This window comes from Pyrus communis, chromosome 7 (assembly GCF_963583255.1).
Source record: "Pyrus communis chromosome 7, drPyrComm1.1, whole genome shotgun sequence".
In the NCBI taxonomy this organism is placed as follows: Eukaryota; Viridiplantae; Streptophyta; class Magnoliopsida; order Rosales; family Rosaceae; genus Pyrus; species Pyrus communis.
Window position 1 is genome coordinate 25,257,989 of NC_084809.1, and position 17,990 is coordinate 25,275,978.

At 39.7% G+C, this 17,990-nt stretch overlaps 2 protein-coding genes across 3 annotated transcripts; both read left to right on the forward strand.

Annotated features, from left to right (window-relative positions):
- Positions 1-4,022: 4,022 nt before the first annotated feature.
- On the forward strand, positions 4,023-12,676 carry LOC137740730 (uncharacterized). The gene is made up of 7 exons (XM_068480549.1): positions 4,023-4,163; positions 4,599-4,706; positions 5,612-5,758; positions 5,957-6,055; positions 6,194-6,569; positions 7,087-7,289; positions 12,521-12,676. The coding sequence occupies exons 1-7, from the start codon at positions 4,023-4,025 to the stop codon at positions 12,674-12,676; spliced, it is 1,230 nt and encodes a 409-aa protein (XP_068336650.1).
- Positions 12,677-14,502: 1,826 nt separating this feature from the next.
- LOC137740332 (protein ABA DEFICIENT 4, chloroplastic-like) lies at positions 14,503-17,549 on the forward strand. 2 transcript variants are annotated; one of them, XM_068480195.1, is made up of 7 exons: positions 14,503-14,573; positions 14,683-14,749; positions 15,416-15,644; positions 16,090-16,190; positions 16,314-16,442; positions 16,542-16,630; positions 16,742-17,549. In XM_068480195.1, exons 2-7 carry the CDS (start codon positions 14,705-14,707, stop codon positions 16,893-16,895), a joined length of 747 nt encoding a protein of 248 aa, XP_068336296.1. In that variant the 5' UTR covers positions 14,503-14,573; positions 14,683-14,704; the 3' UTR covers positions 16,896-17,549. The 2 variants fall into 2 exon arrangements, with proteins under 2 accessions (XP_068336296.1, XP_068336295.1); XM_068480194.1 differs by lacking the exon at positions 14,503-14,573 and having other exon boundaries at positions 14,583-14,749.
- Positions 17,550-17,990: the final 441 nt, after the last annotated feature.

Here is a 17,990-nt window from a genome sequence, read left to right on the forward strand (position 1 = left end):
TAATTCTACTTCGATGGCCCCTTTTTTTTTCTCAAGCATCATAATATTCTTCACCAGTTCAGGATCTTGTTCACATTTGAAACAATCAGTTTTTAGGGAACCCACTTTGACACAATATCAACATTTCAAAGTCGGGCCAATGAGCGACTCCACCACTACCTATCCCAACTTAACCACCCGTGACACACCCTGACCCAAAATGTCCACTAGGACTCTGAATCGAGCTGTGCTGCCCGACACCTAGAAGGTGACAAAGCCATAAAGTGTAGTGATGTGGAAAATGTGAGTGAATTTAAACCTAAAAAGTGCCTAAATATAAGAGTGCGCTAGGGAGCCGGTATAAACCCATTCCACACTTGATGTCAGAGCATAAGTAAAGTACAATAGAGTGGCTAAGGATTATACCCTCAGAGATAGCCACCTATATTGAGATTTGCCTAGAATCCTCGTCGATACAAATGTTCAGTGACAGAAGCATATTTATGCGACTTCATTAGCTTGTTTCCTTCCATTTACTTAATTAGTTCTTAGCTATTTTAGTATTTTAAGCTATTTTCGTGTGTTTGTAGGGTTTAGGGCATATGGTTCTCACATCTAAGTAATGGCATTCCATTCATAAGATCATATATATATACATGCATTAATAATTCCAGAAAAGTGCTTTCTTTGTTATAACATATGTGAGTAATAGTTTTCATGTTTACATCAATCTTCTCACATATTACCTAGTGTAGGGAGTGTAGTCAGAAATTCTTATGTGAAAATAAGAGAGCACCTGGTAAGGAATTGAGTGAATTCTCTAAGGCATGTTACTACATTCAAAACCATGTTTTAATTTGATTAAATGCGAGCTAGTAAGTGGTAACTGTGATTAAGTGTGTGCTTGAGGGTAAGGATGATTAAAATCTATGTGAGTAGTGATTTTTAACATGTCATGTGCATTGGAAATCCCTGAGGCAAATGTTGGAAGGTCTAGTTGTGTTTTGTTTCTTTTGATTGTTTCATTTTTGCTCGAGGACTAGCAAAAGCTAAGTGTGGGGGAGTTTGATAGGAGCATATTTATGTGACTTAATTAGCTTGTTTCCTTGCATTTACTTAATTAGTTCTTAGCTATTTTAGTATTTTAAGCTATTTTCGTGCGTTTGTAGGTCCATATGCCTTATGAAGCAATAAGGTGCATTTTGGAGCCTTTTGGAGCAAAATTGGGCTTGGAATGGATAGCATATGTATGGAGCAAAAGGAATGGACGAAATTGAAGACTTGAAGAGATAAGGAGTCCTAATCAAAGAAAGAGTCCTAATCAAAGAAAGATTCCTACTCAAATGAGGATTCTTACTTGAAGTAGGAAAGTTAAGCCAAGGTGTCCTATTTTGGTTTGACTTTTCCTAATCCTAAATGTCCCTAAGTTCCAGCAACATTGAAGGTTTCCTATGCATTCTAGGACAACAACCAAAAGTTCCTTGCACCATTCTAGGCTTGCCGCACCACCGTTCCCTTTCCCCTTCCATTCTCCTTCCTTGCCGCACAAGGGAGACCTTCCCTTTCATATTTTCTACACCAAATCACATTCCCTTTTTAATTCACCACATTTCCTCTTTCCCTTTGCCTTTGCCGCACCCTATATTCCCTTTCCTTTTAATTTCTGACTTTGACTTAGTCTTTTTCCTAGTAGTTTTAGAATAACAATCCTTTGACATTAATAAAACTTTATTTCCTTTTCTCATTGGATTCTTGCTGCACCTTTACCTTATTTCCCTAGGGTTTTAGATACTTGGCTAATTAATAAACCTTTGCCGCACCCTTTAAAGGAGAATGACACCATACATCATCAGTACACACCCCTAATTCGTCCCACTACTCTACCACATCCTACATTCATTCTCCACCATTTCCATACATTCATACCTTCAACCACACATCCACACACCATTCCTCTACTTTGCCACACCCCCTTACCAACCCAAATCCATTCCTAACCCAGAAACACATCCAAAATCATCCCTTAACCTATATGCCGTAGCAAGGAGAAGAAAGGAAAGGAGCTTGAACGTGCAAGGCATCCAAGTTGATTCGTTGGGCGTTTTAGGTGTAATCAATCTTTGGTTTTCAATGTTTAAATTCAATTTTGTTTCTTTTGTTGTGAACATGAGAGGCTAAACTTGTTTTAGCTAGGGAAAACTTTGAAGCCATGATTTTATATGCAATATGAATTGATTAAATCCAGTTATGAATTTGTGAATCGTGAATGCAATTTGCTTAACTGTTTTATTCAGAACCTATTCTTGTATGTTGATTAAGGGTGCACACTTAGTTTGTATGTATGAATTTGATGCTAGAATATAAAGGAATTTTACATAATAGTTAGGAACTTATATTCACAAGTAGTGAAGGTTGCTAGTCACGATCGCGTTAAGTTAAATTCCTGCATGAGTATCATGATGTCATAGTTACGAATGCTTTGTCAATGCTTATGATTTTCATAGAACGTACTGATCTTTGATTGTATCTCTATTATGATGTCATGTAGGGAACTTTTGAAGAATGCTTTGGGCTGTCGAATGATGTCATCCAATGCAATAACTAAAGGAAAATTTGAAAATTAATTAGTGATTGACACGGTTAATCTAGGGCACTGTCGTTCATAATTCAACAAAAGAGTAACTGGAAATCGATTCATGTTCATATAAGTTATGTGTGGATAAGGAACCTCTAGCTAAGCCCACAAACCATCTAGAAATCCAAATTCTTACCAAACTTTGTCTAGTTTAGTTTTTGTCTTGTTTTAGTTCAAATTCGTCAAAACCAAAACCCCCCCCCCTTTGTTTTAAGTGTCAATTAGGTTAGAATCTGAGTTATTTTGTGTTTTTGAGTGTCTTGAGTCATAATCAAATCAATTTTCGTTCAAAGTCATTTTGAGTGTCTTAAGTCAATTTGATTGTTTGAAGCTATTTTGAGTCTTTTATGGTTGTTTGAGTCATATAACCTTAGTTAGAGTTTTAGAGTCTAGTTTTTATGTTATTAGGTCAATTTAGTTTAGATTAGCAATCCCTCCTAATCCCCGGTTTAGAATGATGCCTACTTATACACATACTACAATTGTCAAAAAAGGTTTTAATTTGTGTGCTTGTTTTACATCGCATCAAATTTTTGGCGCCGTTGCCGGGGATTAGCAACTTTGCTAATCCCCCGTTGTTTCTTTTTATTTTATTTTCGTGTGTTTTGTTTTGTTTTAGTTTCTGATTCTATTTTGTTTTCTTGTTTCAGGTAGTAGTTTATGACTTGTAGTTCTCAATCCATTCCTGAGAGCATCCTTAACTTTGACAACGATTTTGAGCGGGGTTTGAAAAGGAAGAGAAATCAGCAAGAGACCAATCCACTTAACCCTGGTCTCAAGATTGAAGAAGAAGTTGTAGTTAAGGAAGAAGGGGAACCCACGGCAGAAAAGGTTGTTGAGGAACAACCAATCATGGTAGCCGATAACCGAACAATCAAGGAACTCTTGGCCTCAGGATTAGATAATGTCGTGCCTTTATGCATTCAATATCCAAGGGCGGCCCAAGACAAGATCGACGAGTTTGAATTAAAGTCTAGCCTATTGCACCATATTCCTAAGTTTCATGGGCTGTCCATGGAAGATCCTAATAAACATTTGAAAGAGTTTGAGGTTGTTCGTTCAAGCATGACCCCTGTGAATGTTGATGGGAGCATTCTAAAAATGAAGGCTTTTCCCTCTTCTCTCATGGAAAAGGCCAAGGATTGGTTATATGAATTAGCTCCCGGAACTGCCACATCTTGGGAAAGCATGAAACGGGAGTTCTTGGAGAAGTTTTTCCCAACTTCTTGAGTCATTCTTCTACGCAAAATAATTAGTGGTATTCAGCAAAATCAAGGAGTGTCCTTCCCTGCATACTATGAACTATAAACGTTTTAAAGGTCTTGTTGCTTCATGTCCTCAACACCAAATGAAGGAAAAATTGCTCATTCAATACTTTTACGAAAGACTTCTTCCCATTGAACGTCAAATGTTAGATGCCTCAGCGGGAGGTGCATTGGTTAATAAGACACCCGTGGCAGCCAAGACTTTGATTGCTAACCGAGCGTTAAACACTCAACAATATAAAGGAGTTGGGCAGAGAGACCTTCCACGGCAGCAAGTAAATGAGGTAAGTTCCGTTTCTGATTTGCAATCTCAAATAACTAACCTTACTTCTATGTTTTCACAGTTTATGGAATAATGCAAAACGCAACAAATTTCCCCAAGTGTGTGTGGCGTATGCTCCATTCAAGGCCACCTATCTAATAAGTGTCCTTAATTGATTGAGAATGGTGAATGGGAAAGTGCAAACATCATTGGCTACCAAAGCCCGAATCAGCCCCGATATGATCCATATGCCAACACTTACAATCCGGGATGGCGTGATCACCCAAATTTCAAATGGAATGAGTCTCAACAACCTTAAGGAATTCAGCCACCACCCCTTGGGATATACCCAAGGCCCTACGCACCAACGCAACCTCAACCACAACCTACTCAAACCAATTCAGGTACATCCATGGATAATGATCAAATTGTTCAATTACTAACCTCCTTGGTGCAGGGGCAACAAAATCAAACCAAAACAATGCTCAATCAAGTTAAGGAGGTGGATGAGTTGAAGAAACAAATGGGCCAAATGGCGGAGTTCATGGGGCAATTCAAAAGCAAGGCAAATTACCTAGCACAACCGTTATGAATCCAAGGGGAGGATTTGAATCCGCCAAGGCCATTACGTTAAGAAGTGGAAAAGAAATTGGAACGGACCCCCAACCATCAAAATCTGCCCAAAAGGAGGACGAGAAGCTGCAACAAAAGGAGGATGTCCAACATATACCCACAGCAAGGAAGGAAACAACCTTGCCGTGCACTCCTAGCACCCCTAAATTGTCCACCACAGGTAAGTTGGGTTCAAATTGTGTTAATTCTAACCCTATTCCACCCGATGCACCATTTCCTTGCATATTCATGCAAACAAAAAATGAGGAAAGCAACAAGGACATTTTGGACACTTTTAGGAAAGTGCAAGTGAACATCCCGCTCCTTGATGCTATCAAACAAGTCCCGAAGTATGCTAAGTTCTTGAAGGAGTTGTGCACAACCAAGAGGAGAATGTTGAACAAAGAAGTAGTAAGGGTAAGTGAGAATGTGTCCACTGTTTTGCAACGCAAACTGCCACCTAAATGCAAGGACCCAGGTAGCTTTACTATCCCTTGTGTTATTGGAAATACCAAGTTCGAACATGCCATGTTAGACTTAGGTGCATCAATAAATGTCATGCCCTATTCAATTTATGCATCCATGAACTTAGGTGAGCTAAAAAATGATGGTGTAATTATTCAATTAGCTGATAGATCTAAAGCCTATCCAAAGGGAGTGTTGGAGGATGTTTTGGTGCAGGTTAATCACTTGATCTTCCCTGCTGATTTTGGTGAAGAAGACCTTGTCGTGCATCCTAGTAAGGAGGTGGTCGAGATGGTTGCTGCCCTTGAGTCACTACCACTACAATTTGGTAAACTTTCAATCCCAATTTCCAATTTAGTTTCTACTAATAAGTTACTTCCCTTAATGGTGCAGCCACCTTCCCTAGAACTTAAACCGTTACCAAGTCACTTAAAGTATGTCTTCTTGGGAGATAATGAGACGTTGCCCGTCATCATCTCAAGCATACTCACAGCACAAGAAGAAGACAGATTGGTGAGGGTGTTACAAGAGCACGAAACTGTAATTGGATGGACCTTGGCTGACATTAAGGGAATAAGTCCTACCACTTGCATGCACCGCATACTTCTAGAGGAGGGGGCTAAACCATCTCAAGAGGCTTAACGCCAACTCAACCCTCCTATGATGGAAGTTGTGAAGAAAGAGATAATCAAGTTACTTGATTATGGAGTGATCTATCCCATCTCTGATAACCATTAGGTTTTGTCGGTCCAAGTTGTTCCTAAGAAATCTGGAGTAACGGTTGTGAAAAGTGAAGAGAACGGGCTTGTGCCCACCCGAATCCAAACTGGTTCGCAAGTGTGCATTGATTATTGGAAGATCAACGCCACAACAAGGAAGGATCACTTTCCTTTGTCGTTTCCGGACCAAATGTTAGAAAGGTTAGCCGGTCATGTGTTTTATTGTTTTCTTGATGGATATTATGGGTATAATCAGATTGTTATAGCGCCGGATGACCAAGAAAAGACCATATTCACGTGCCCCTTCGGTACATTTGCCTATCGACACATGCCATTTGATTTATGCAATGCTCCTGCCACGTTTCAAAGGTGTATGGTTAGTATATTCTCTGATTATGTTGAAAAGATTATTAAGATATTCATGGATGATTTTAGTGTGTTTGGTGCTTCATTGGATGACTGCTTGGATAATCGCACTTTAATCTTGAAATGTTGCATTGAAACAAACCTTGTGTTAAATTGGGAGAAATGTCATTTTATGGTTCAACAAGGTATTGTTTTGGTTCACATAATCTCTGAAAAAGGCATTGAGGTCGATAAGTCTAAAGTGGATCTTGTGCGTCCGCCACAGGGTAAACTACCGCCTCTCAAGCCCCCGACTGATTCTACCATAGAGGCCAACGATAGACAATAACTCCCCTTACCCTCTCCTACTTCGGTTAGAGAGATACGTTTTTTTCTTGGCCACGCAGGGTTTTATAGGCGATTCATCAAGGAATTTTCGAAGATTGCACAACCCCTATGTCGATTGCTTCAAAGGAGGTGGCCTTTGAGTTCAACGAGGCATGTGAAACGGCATTCAAACGTCTCAAGGAATCACTAACCTCGGCCCCCATCATCACTCCACCAAATTGGAGCCTTCCTTTCGAGCTCATGTACGATGCCTCTGATTATGCAATTGGAGCTGTTTTAGGCCAAAGGAAGAACAAACAGCAACACGTCATTTATTATGCATCCCGCACCTTAAATGACGCTCAATTGAACTATTCCACAACGGAAAAAAAAAACTTCTTGCTATTGTCTTTACTTTAGATAAATTTTGTTCATATTTAATTGGCACTAAAGTGATTGTCTATTCTGATCATGCAGCCTTGAAATATTTGCTTACAAAGAAGGAGGCCAAACTAAGACTTATCCACTGGATACTTCTTCTCCAAGAGTTCGACATTGAAATTCGGGACAAGAAAGGGAGTGAAAACGTGGTGGCTGACCACCTAAGCCGTATGGTGCATGAAGAGGACTCTCTCCCTATTTCAGAGACATTCTCGGATGAGCAATTGTTGTCCATTGAGGTAAGTGAACCTCGGTATACCGATTTGGTGAACTATTTGGTTACTAAACGATTTCCAACCACTTTCACTAAACCCCAACGTGACAAACTTAGGAATGATGCACGATTTTATGTGTGGGATGATCCATATTTTTGGAAGTATTGCCCTAACCAAATTATTCGTAGATGTGTGCACAATTCTGAGTTTAATTCAATTCTTGCATTCTGCCATAGTTATGCATGTAGGGGTCATTTTGGCACCCAAATGACGGCCCTTAAGGTTTTAGAGAGTGGTTTTTATTGGCCTACATTGTTTAAGGATGCTCGAATGTTTTGCTTAACATGTGATAGATGTCAAAGAACAGGAAACATTAGTGCAAAGGATCAAATGCCGCAGGTTCCCATCTTTAATGTGGAGATCTTTGACGTATGGGGTATTGATTTTATGGGACCCTTTCCGCCCTCATATGGTTTTACATATATTTTGCTAGACGTTGATTATGTGTCGAAATTGGTGGAAGCCAAAGCCACCATACTAATGATTCTAGAGTGGTTGCAGATTTTATCAAGGCTAACATCTTTTCCAAATTTGGCATGCCGAGGGTGTTCATAAGCAATGGATGCTCCCATTTTTGCAATCGGACCATTAAGGGGCTATTTAAAAAGTACAATGTCAAGCATAGGGTTTCCACGCCTTACCATCCTCAAACTAGTGGTCAAACCAAAGTTTCAAATAGAGAAATCAAACAAATTTTGGAAAAAATCGTTGGACCAACAAGGAGAGACTGGAGCCTACGTTTGGAGGATGCACTATGGGCATATAGAACGGCCTATAAAACACCACTTGGGATGTCCCCATTCTGGCTCGTCTATGGGAAACCTTGCCATCTCCCTGTAGAATTAGGGCACAAGGCACATTAGGCTATCAAGACATTCATTATGGACATTGATGCAGCTGGAATTCATAGAAAGCTTCAATTACATAAACTTGAGGAAATCCGAAATGATGCATATGAGAATGCTCGAATCTACAAGGAGAAAACTAAGGCATTTCATGATAGGATGATTCGTGGCAAGATATTCACCATTGGGTAGAAAGTGTTGCTCTTCAATTCTCGTCTACTTTTGTTCCCTGGTAAGTTACGTTCTAAGTGGATTGGGCCATTTGTTGTTACTAATGTTTTTTCCCATGGTGCAGTCCAAGTTAAAAGCTTAAGGAACGGCGACGAATTCAAGGTGAACAGGCATCGTTTGAAGCCATAATATGAGAGTGGCGTAGGGCAAATTGTGGAAGAAATCCCACTCACTGTCATGGGCCCTATCAAAGCCTAGAAAGAAGTTTCGTCCGGCTGCAAGACGTTAAAGTAAGTGCTTCTTGGGAAAGCAACCCATGCATTCCACTAGGAACAATGGACTTCTCACTCCAAAACCAAATTTGCATTCCTAAACCCTTCTCTTTACTGTTTTCTTTTTCCATGCTTTGTTAGTTGTTTGTTTGTTTGATTTTGTGTGAGTCTATGCTTGCAACATTGAGGACAATATTTGGTTTAAGTGTGTGTGTGTGGTGGGGGGGGGGGAGGGGTAAACAAGCTATTTTTGCATGATTTTCATGGAATTTATTCACCTATCACTTCTAATGTTGTTACTCACTGTTTTTAAGTGTTTTTAGTATGTTTTGAAGTGTTTTTGTGTCATATAACTGAAAAAGAAAGAAAAAAATCGAAAAAAGTTTTGAAAAATACCAAAAAGAGTTGTTTTTGTGTGTTTGTTTGTGTCTTAGGGTACCTTCCAACACAATGATGAGGATTTGGTTTTTAATTGCATGACTGTTAAAGAAAGTTACAAACATGGATGGATGTTTGATATACTCTTTGGTTTATGCTTGGTTATAGTTATAGTTTACGAATTCACATGTAATCATAAAGGAAAAATCAGTTTTTGTAACATGCTTGAAGGAAGGAACTCAAACTAACGCTACATCCCTGAGAGACTTGAGCCTAAAACGTTCTTTGGAGAGTTATTAATCTGTGATGTTTTTGTTTTCTAAAGTCGTTGCATGATCTCATTATTCCTTGCTTGGTTACTACTTAGAAGGCGTTTTATCACTTAGTTCCAAATCTCATTTCCATTTCATTCAAAGCTTAACATTGATTTGCATAACACATAACAAGATGAAGTTGTTTAGTGAACCAGAGCCAAAAAGCCAACCTATTCACATGTTTTGTAGGTTTAAACCCCGTTGAGCCATTGTTTAGCCTATGTTCTTTGTTGACCCACTTTACCTCGACCTAGCCTAGATTAGGACTTCCCATACCCTTGTTCTTAAAGCATAGTAAAGCATGACTTAGAGGGAATTCCTTTTGATTTTGCAGAAAAACAAGTGTGGGGGAAGGGTTTTCAAAGTTTGTGTGTTTGTGAAGAAAAAAATGAAAAAGTGTTGAAAAAGAAAAATTCATGGAAAAAGAAAAAGAAAAGAAAAAAAGTTGAGAAAAGAATGAAAAAGTGTTGAAAAATAAGTGAGAATAAACTCACATGTGTTGGTTGTTGAAGAAAGGGTCCAAAAGTTTGAATTTGACCCTAAGTGTTGCATGAATCTTCCCTTGTGTTTAAGAGTTGATTTTTGCATTCAAAAGTGAATTCTAAGTGTCAACTTCATTACTTTGCTTACTATTGATTTAAGAATGTTTGTTTATCCTTACCTTTCTTTGCTAGCCAATACCCTTAGCCCCGTTACAACCCTCAACTTTTATCATTAGTGTTGTGTATTTCGATATGTGGAGTTTGGAATTGTTATGAGCATATGGTATTCCTGGTTCTCGCATCTAAGTAATGGCATTCCATTCATAAGATCATATATATATATATATATATATATATATATACATGCATTAATAATTCCAGAAAAGTGCTTTCTTTGTTATAACATATGTGAGTAATAGTTTTCATGTTTACATCAATCTTCTCACATATACCTAGTGTAGGGAGTGTAGTCAGAAATTCTTATGTGAAAATAAGAGAGCACCTGGTAAGGAATTGAGTGAATTCTCTAAGGCATGTTACTACATTCAAAACCATGTTTTAATTTGATTAAATGCGAGCTAGTAAGTGGTGACTGTGATTAAGTGTGTGCTTGAGGGTAAGGATGATTAAAATCTATGTGAGTAGTGATTTTTAACATGTCACATGCATTGGAAATCCCTGAGGCAAATGTTGGAAGGTCTAGTTGTGTTTTGTTTCTTTTGATTGTTTCATTTTTGCTCGAGGACTAGCAAAAGCTAAGTGTGGGGGAGTTTGATAAGAGCATATTTATATGACTTAATTAGCTTGTTTCCTTGCATTTACTTAATTAGTTCTTAGCTATTTTAGTATTTTAAGCTATTTTCGTGTGCTTGTAGGTCCATAGGCCTTATGAAGCAATAAGGTGCATTTTGGAGCCTTTTGGAGCAAAATTGGGCTTGGAATGGATAGCATATGTATGGAGCAAAAGGAATGGACGAAATTGAAGACTTGAAGAGATAAGGAGTCCTAATCAAAGAAGGAGTCCTAATCAAAGAAGGATTCCTACTCAAATGAGGATTCTTACTTGAAGTAGGAAAGGTAAGCCAAGGTTTCCTATTTTGGTTTGACCTTTCCTAATCCTAAATGTCCCTAAGTTCCAGCAACATTGAAGGTTTCCTATGCATTCTAGGACAACAACCAAAGGTTCCTTGCACCATTCTAGTCTTGCCGCACCACCGTTCCCTTTCCCCTTCCATTCTCCTTCCTTACTGTACAAAGGAGACCTTCCCTTTCATATTTTCTACACCAAATCACATTCCCTTTTTAATTCACCACCTTTCCTCTTTCCCTTTGCCTTTGCCGCACCCTATATTCCCTTTCCTTTTAATTTCTGACTTTGACTTAGTCTTTTTCCTAGTAGTTTTAGAATAACAATCCTTTGACATTAATAAAACTTTATTTCCTTTTCTCATTGGATTCTTGCTGCACCTTTACCTTATTTCCCTAGGGTTTTAGATACTTGGCTAATTAACAAACCTTTGCCACACCCTTTAAAGGAGAATGACACCACACATCATCGGTACACACCCCTAATTTGTCCCACTACTCTGCCGCATCCTACATTCATTCTCCACCATTCCCATACATTCATACTTTCAACCACACATCCACACACCATTCCTCTTCTTTGCCGCACCCCCTTACCAACCCAAATCCATTCCTAACCCAGAAACACATCCAAAATCATCCCTTAACCTCTGTGCCACAGCAAGGAGAAGATGAAAGAGGAGCTTGAACGTGTAGGGCATCCAAGTTGATTCATTGGGCGTTTTAGGTGTAATCAATCTTTGGTTTTCAATGTTTAAATTCAATTTTGTTTCTTTTGCTGTGAACATGAGAGGCTAAACTTGTTTTAGCTATGGGAGATTTTGAAGCCATGATTTTATATACAATATGAATTGATTAAATCCAGTTATGAATTTGTGAATCGTGAATGCAATTTGCTTACCTGGCTTGCTTTTGTTATCAAGAAATTTATTGCTTACTTTCTTTTGAGTCGATTTCGCGTCTTTGCGCAGCTTCTCAAGCGGCTTATAGGAGCACTTTTCTTCATCCCAAAGGGAGTGCTTTTGTGCCAAAGCATAAGAGTTTGTCAGGGACGGGTTCTCACCCATAATCAATTCTTCGAAAAGTGGGTAATCTGCTGGGAGTCATTTTCGAAAAGTTAAACATACAATGCTATCATTGCATCAGAAGATCTTTGCCTTTTTCGCCTTGAATCTCTTGACATAAGTGCAGAGTGACTCTTTCGGATCCTTTTTCATGCTGAAAAGGTGGTCAAACCTCTTCTTGATCGAGCGGTAAGACGATTATTCCTTAGTGAAAACCAGGGAAAGTTCATCGAAGTTCCGGATTAAATGTGGCGACAGGGTGTGGAACCAGTCTTGTGCCTTGCCTTGTAGCGTTATGGCAAAGATCTTGCACATGAGATCATCATTGTTGGTGTAGAAGGTCATGGCACTTCGGTAATGCATCAAGTGCTTGTCCAAATCTTTATCTCCCCTAAACCAGATGAAATGTGGTGGGTTGAACTTCCACGATGGCTCCATCCACTTGATCTCATTTGTAAATGGTGACCTGCTTAGGTTGGCCACATTCTATGGAGGGCAACGTCAGTAGTGTCAATGCGCTGGTGGGGTAGCGGAGCCTTCAGCTACCCCCGATGCTAACCTGCTAGTCCATGTTGCTCTTCAGCATGTCCTGCTCGTCTATACCACGGTCACGGTGTACGTGGTTCTAATTATGCTGCTCGCTGTTGCGCCTGGCGGTGACTGCCAGTGGAACTTGAGCTGGGCTACTCACGTGCTCTTCTCTGTGCGTCATGCGACTGCCTACTCCGTTGCCTCGTAGAAGAATCTCTTTATGGGCCTAGCCTTGTGTAGACGCTTCTTCCGAAAGGTCTTGAGTGTTCTTCGAAGTATAGACCCAACCTCGAATGCACATTGACTCGTGAGCCAAATGAACGCTTCTCTACGCATCTAGGCAGGAGAAAACATTTCCTAGAGGGCCCAAACGAGAGTACTACCCAAATGCTCAGTTCGTGGCGGGCTGAACAACTCTTTGCCAGGACGTCATTGGAATGAGTCATGTTCTTCCGCCTTTGTCCTGCTTCGGGACACCTCATCTAGGGCACGCTGCATCTCGATGCGCTCGAGGAGTTGGTTCACAAAGGTGGTCTGCTGCACAAGGGCGTTCGTCAAATTGGCGACCTGCTGAGGCAAGTAATGCTCACCATTTAGATTGAAAGAGTCTGGATGATAGGTGTCTCCATGCGTGGTGGAAGTATAATGAACTGCAGGTACAAAGCTTGAGCCCAGAGGGGGCAGTCCTGCAGAAAAGTGGGGCGTCAGTAACCCTGAGTCTATCGTAGGATCTGTGGTTGGAATCTGGACCGCTAGAGGTGGCCTCAGAATGGGTTGGGCCACAGGTCGGGTCATCGAAGCGGGTCGCGGAATAAGTTGGACAGGCACCTGCTCGCCTTGGATCTATATAGTCGTAGGCCCTCCTGGCCATTGGGTTGCTTGGCTAGTAGCAGCTGCTGAATTCTGGGCTTGGATTCAGGCATACTGTGCAACAAGGCCTACTGTTGCATTAGGCTGGCCCTCCTACCCAGTGCTTGCTGTGGCAGCTGCCAAGCTTGGGGCCTCCTGCCCAAGGGCTTGGAAATGGACATGGGCCTCTTGCCTAGGGTTTGGTGGGAATGGTGTCGTGGCCTGGTGGCCTTGCCGCGACTGCTGGGTCACGGCAAAGGTGGTGCTCCGTGGCGGTAGGGCTCCTCCTGCCATCGCATTAAGCCTTAAGGTTCTTCATCATGGGGCCATGTCCTCGTCTCCACTCTTCGGTCCAAATCCTTCCACGTATGGGGTTCCATTCATTGTAGTTTTTGAATTTCCTACCTTTGTATCCTTTCTCCAGGGATTAATCAAGAAACTTTTCTAGAAAAAATTAATTAATACAAAGTGTGAGAAATTCAACGTAACAGAAAATTCAAGAAACTAATGCGAGAGGCTTCTTCGAGTATTTTGAATCAGCTCTCAATGAAAGCACCAATTTGTGGATGCAAATTTCAGCCGTCTTCAGTCTTGACGAAAATGCACCTACAAAACAATCAACACCTTTGATCAAATACCTAAGCCTGACGCACCCACGAGGTGGGGGGTTAGGTCAACGAATCTCCAATGCCTAAGTTAGTTTCTCTGAGTGAGTAAAGTGTTTAAGGCTTTTTAGGGTTGCAAAAGCCCCTTCAATTTGGTAGAATATGGGGTATTTATAGGGTTAGGGCCGGCCATATAGGGTTTAATGGAAAAATATTCTCTAAATATTCTCAAGATATTTAATAGGAGATAATATGGTAATAATCCTTAATTGAATTAAATTAGGATTACTTACTTGATTAGAGTCAATCTTCAATTAGGAATGTATAAAAAATAAGATTTGGATAATTAATCTTTATCTTTAATTCCTTGCCAAGGGCAGGTGAACTGTGGGCAGTTGTGTTCAGCTACCGAATCTTTCAGGGATGTGAGCTGCGCATAGGTGCATCTGATAAGCCTACCCATTTATTGAGGACAATCTTGTTCTTCTTGAATAAAAGTCCACGTGCCGTCTTTAGAATTTTTAGGATTATTTTAGGCTCTACAAATACGTCACAGATGAAGGTAAGTCTCTTGGACCCTAAACCTTCCCCTCTCTCTGTCTCTCTCTCTCTCTAAGCTCGGTGTCGGTACTGCTGTCTGCCAGTGAAACTGTAGTTTTTGCATTATTGGAGTTCTTTCCTTATCTTCATTTTTTTCCCAATTCCTAATTTCAGTACTGTAAAAACATATTATGGAGCAGCCGTTATTACTTGTTTACAGGGTTTCTGGTCTCACAACAGAGATGGCCTTCTCTTCTTGCTTTTGCCATACTTCATTCTCCTTCAAGGTATTTCTTCTAAGTTTTGCTAGCTTCATTTTCTCTTCCCACCATTTTTTCTCTCGTTCAAAACGTTTCTCTGGGAATGATTAAGTATATAATACCCAGTTCCCTTGCAGTTTTTCATTTTTTATTGAGGATCTTAAAAAGGAAGGAGAAGGGTATCTGGAGCAGTTTGAAATTAGTTATATTTTGTCCAACATACGCGAGCGTTGTTGATTTCTTCTTCTGGTTAAAGCATTTCTCTGGGTGTCAAAATGGGTGTTTGCTAGAGTAGTTTACTTGGATTTACAATTTGTATACCCTAACGTTGTTTTTCTTGGCCATGAAAATACATAATTGTTCTTCTTTTCGAATTGAAAAGTTCATTGCATTTTACTTGTAGTTTTGTTGTCAAATTGTCGTTATGATTACTGTGGCAGCAATATTGTTAAAAATCTGGAAAGACACATTTCACCAACTCTTAGAATCGATCCCATTCCCATATATTATGGCAATAATGCGAACTTGTTTGATGCTCGTGTAAAGCTTTCCTTTGGTATGAGCATTAATTTAGATCTCAAAGAGGGCATGAAGGCATGAATGTTAAGTTTTGGCATAAGCATTAACGTGTATTGCGATATATTGTTCTCAGTTGGGAATCTTCTCTTACAACTAAAGTTTCATTACTCATAGGTTGACTATGGCAAGAAGACTACAAGACATTGGAGCAACGATAGAAGTGCACAAAGCTTCACATTTACGCTGAGAGGTTATAACACTGAAGTCTTAGGTCAACAACTTGTGACAGTGGAATCTCACATGCACAAGGACTGGAGTTTTGTAGGAGGTTCAACAGTTACTATAAGACCAAAACTTGAGAGATCTATTCCACATCGAAAATGCTCTGGAGTATACATGTCATGTAATCCTTTCTGCTACTTTTAATGCTTTTCGTTTATAATTGATATCATTTGCAGTGTTGCGTGGTTGATTTGAAACTTGCTATGTGTTGTTAAGTGCAAAAGTTAGGATATTTGACCGTATGAAAATAAAAGCCCACGAATATCATTCATACGATGTTGAAGTACTCATTACTGGAATTCCTTCCTATAAAATGGTTACCAGTAGCCGTGTCATAATGATGCACAAGTTTGACAGACTGAGAGTTTTACGAAGTGCAAAATCATCTTATTTCTTCCCTCTAAAAGGAATGGTTTATCGCCATTACTTGTTCATGATTCGTTTATTATCTGTTTACATCTCATAATAGTATGAGTGATAATGAGGATGGGAGGGCTGGGGGTTGTCTTAGCTTCAAATACCATCGATAACAATAAGGTTGGTGTATGCTTCTTTTTTGTGCTCAGGGTTGGCAAGTTCTCAAATTGCTAGTAGAGTTTTTACTTTGGCAACGACTGCAGTTCTCCCATTTTATGCCCTCATGGTTCTGGCACCTAAAGCTCAACTGGTATGTACTTGGTATGTATGCTTTCATACCGTAAATGCTTCTTATCGTTATTATTTTTTATATCATGATTTGCCCAACCTAAATTGATGGACCTAATTCTTTGAAGTCAAGTAAAAAATGCAGACGAAAGTATTTACAGAGAGTAGTATACCATATGTTCTGCTTGGAGTTCTTTATGCCTATCTACTATACCTCTCTTGGACTCCTGAAACGCTGCGGTTGATTTTTGGAAGTAAATACTGGCTGCCTGAGGTGTGTACAGTTATTAACAATATACAAGTTAAACAATCCTTTCTCGTATGTTACAAAATTTTATACAAGTTTTTCCCCTGACCTATGTACTATGTGCAGCTGACTGGTATAGCAAAGATGTTCACCAATGAGATAACATTAGCTTCTGCCTGGATTCACTTGTTGGTTGTTGATCTCTTTGCTGCAAGGTCTCTCTCTCTCTCTCTCTCTCTCTCTCTCTCTCTCTCACACACACACACACACACACACACGAGCATGCATGCAAAGACAGTTCTAACACTTTATGTTCATTGATCCAGGCAGGTTTTCAGCGATGGTCTGCAAAACCAAATAGAGACTCGACATTCAGTTTCTCTTTGCCTGTTTTTCTGCCCCATTGGAATACTGACTCATGTCGTTACCAAAGCACTTACAAAAAGTGGTGGAAGCTTAAGCAGTCACAGTATACATTGACAACTAAACTATGCTGAAACAATCTAAGAATTTCGGGAAGTTGAAAAAAAAAAAAAAAAAAAAAAAAAAAAAACAACTTTCACTTGAATGAAGTCGCTTAATTTTATAGATTCCTTTAAATCACTGATCTTATTGGAATGATTAAGTTATTTAATGATTGTTGTTAGTTGTTACCATTGTATTGAGCCAAGAGCACTAATTGTAGCAATTTAGTTCCGGCACCTCTTCATCTTCTTTCTTGCACCTCGATAAATAGATGTCGGAGGAAGCCTTTGTTGATTGTTCTCTCTGTAATGTCTTGCTCCTCGGTAGATGGATGCGGTTTGTTGTATTGTACTGACGTTCTAGTGACCGGTAAGAGTTTCCAGCACCACTGAGGACATATGCCAATTGTCGAACCTCGTGTAAGTTCCGTATGGTATCAGAGTGGGATCGTCTGCTGTTTTTTCAATTCAATCTGATGGCGAAGATCCAAAGTACGAGGAATGCTTTGCCTGTTGCCAGCCAGGATCAGCAATCCAAGGTCTTGAGAATTTTGTCTTTTTTATTTTGCATGACATCTTTGGATCTCTTTCAAGGAGATGCATGGAATTCAAAACAATGCAGACATGATTTTTCAGTTGAACAAGGATAAAAGCAGATGTTCTTTATTCACCCAAGAATTCAAAAATGCTCTTTTTTTTTTTTTTTTCTAATGTACCAGGATGATGATGGTCTGAACGTGACAGGCAGGTTTTACCCTCCTATCGGTGTTGAAGGGGTTGCCCACGACATGGTGTTGGAATGTTTATGGAAGTGCTCTGGCAAACTTATGTGGAAGTGCTTATTGTTTGTAGAAGTGCTTTCTTATGAAACACCTTCTACACATTTCTTCCGGAAGCACATGGAACTGTTTCTAGAAATTATTTGGATATTTGTAGCAAACGCAAAAGTGCTTCCCACATAAGCAATCATAAAGGCTCCATTTTTCCACCAGAATTTACTCATTCACATTCTTAACACATTCCTCTTTATTTCGGACCATCAAATAGAATAAATCAAAACAGAAACAACATGCACGATTAAATAGGGATGTAGAGAAACAATATGATCCCA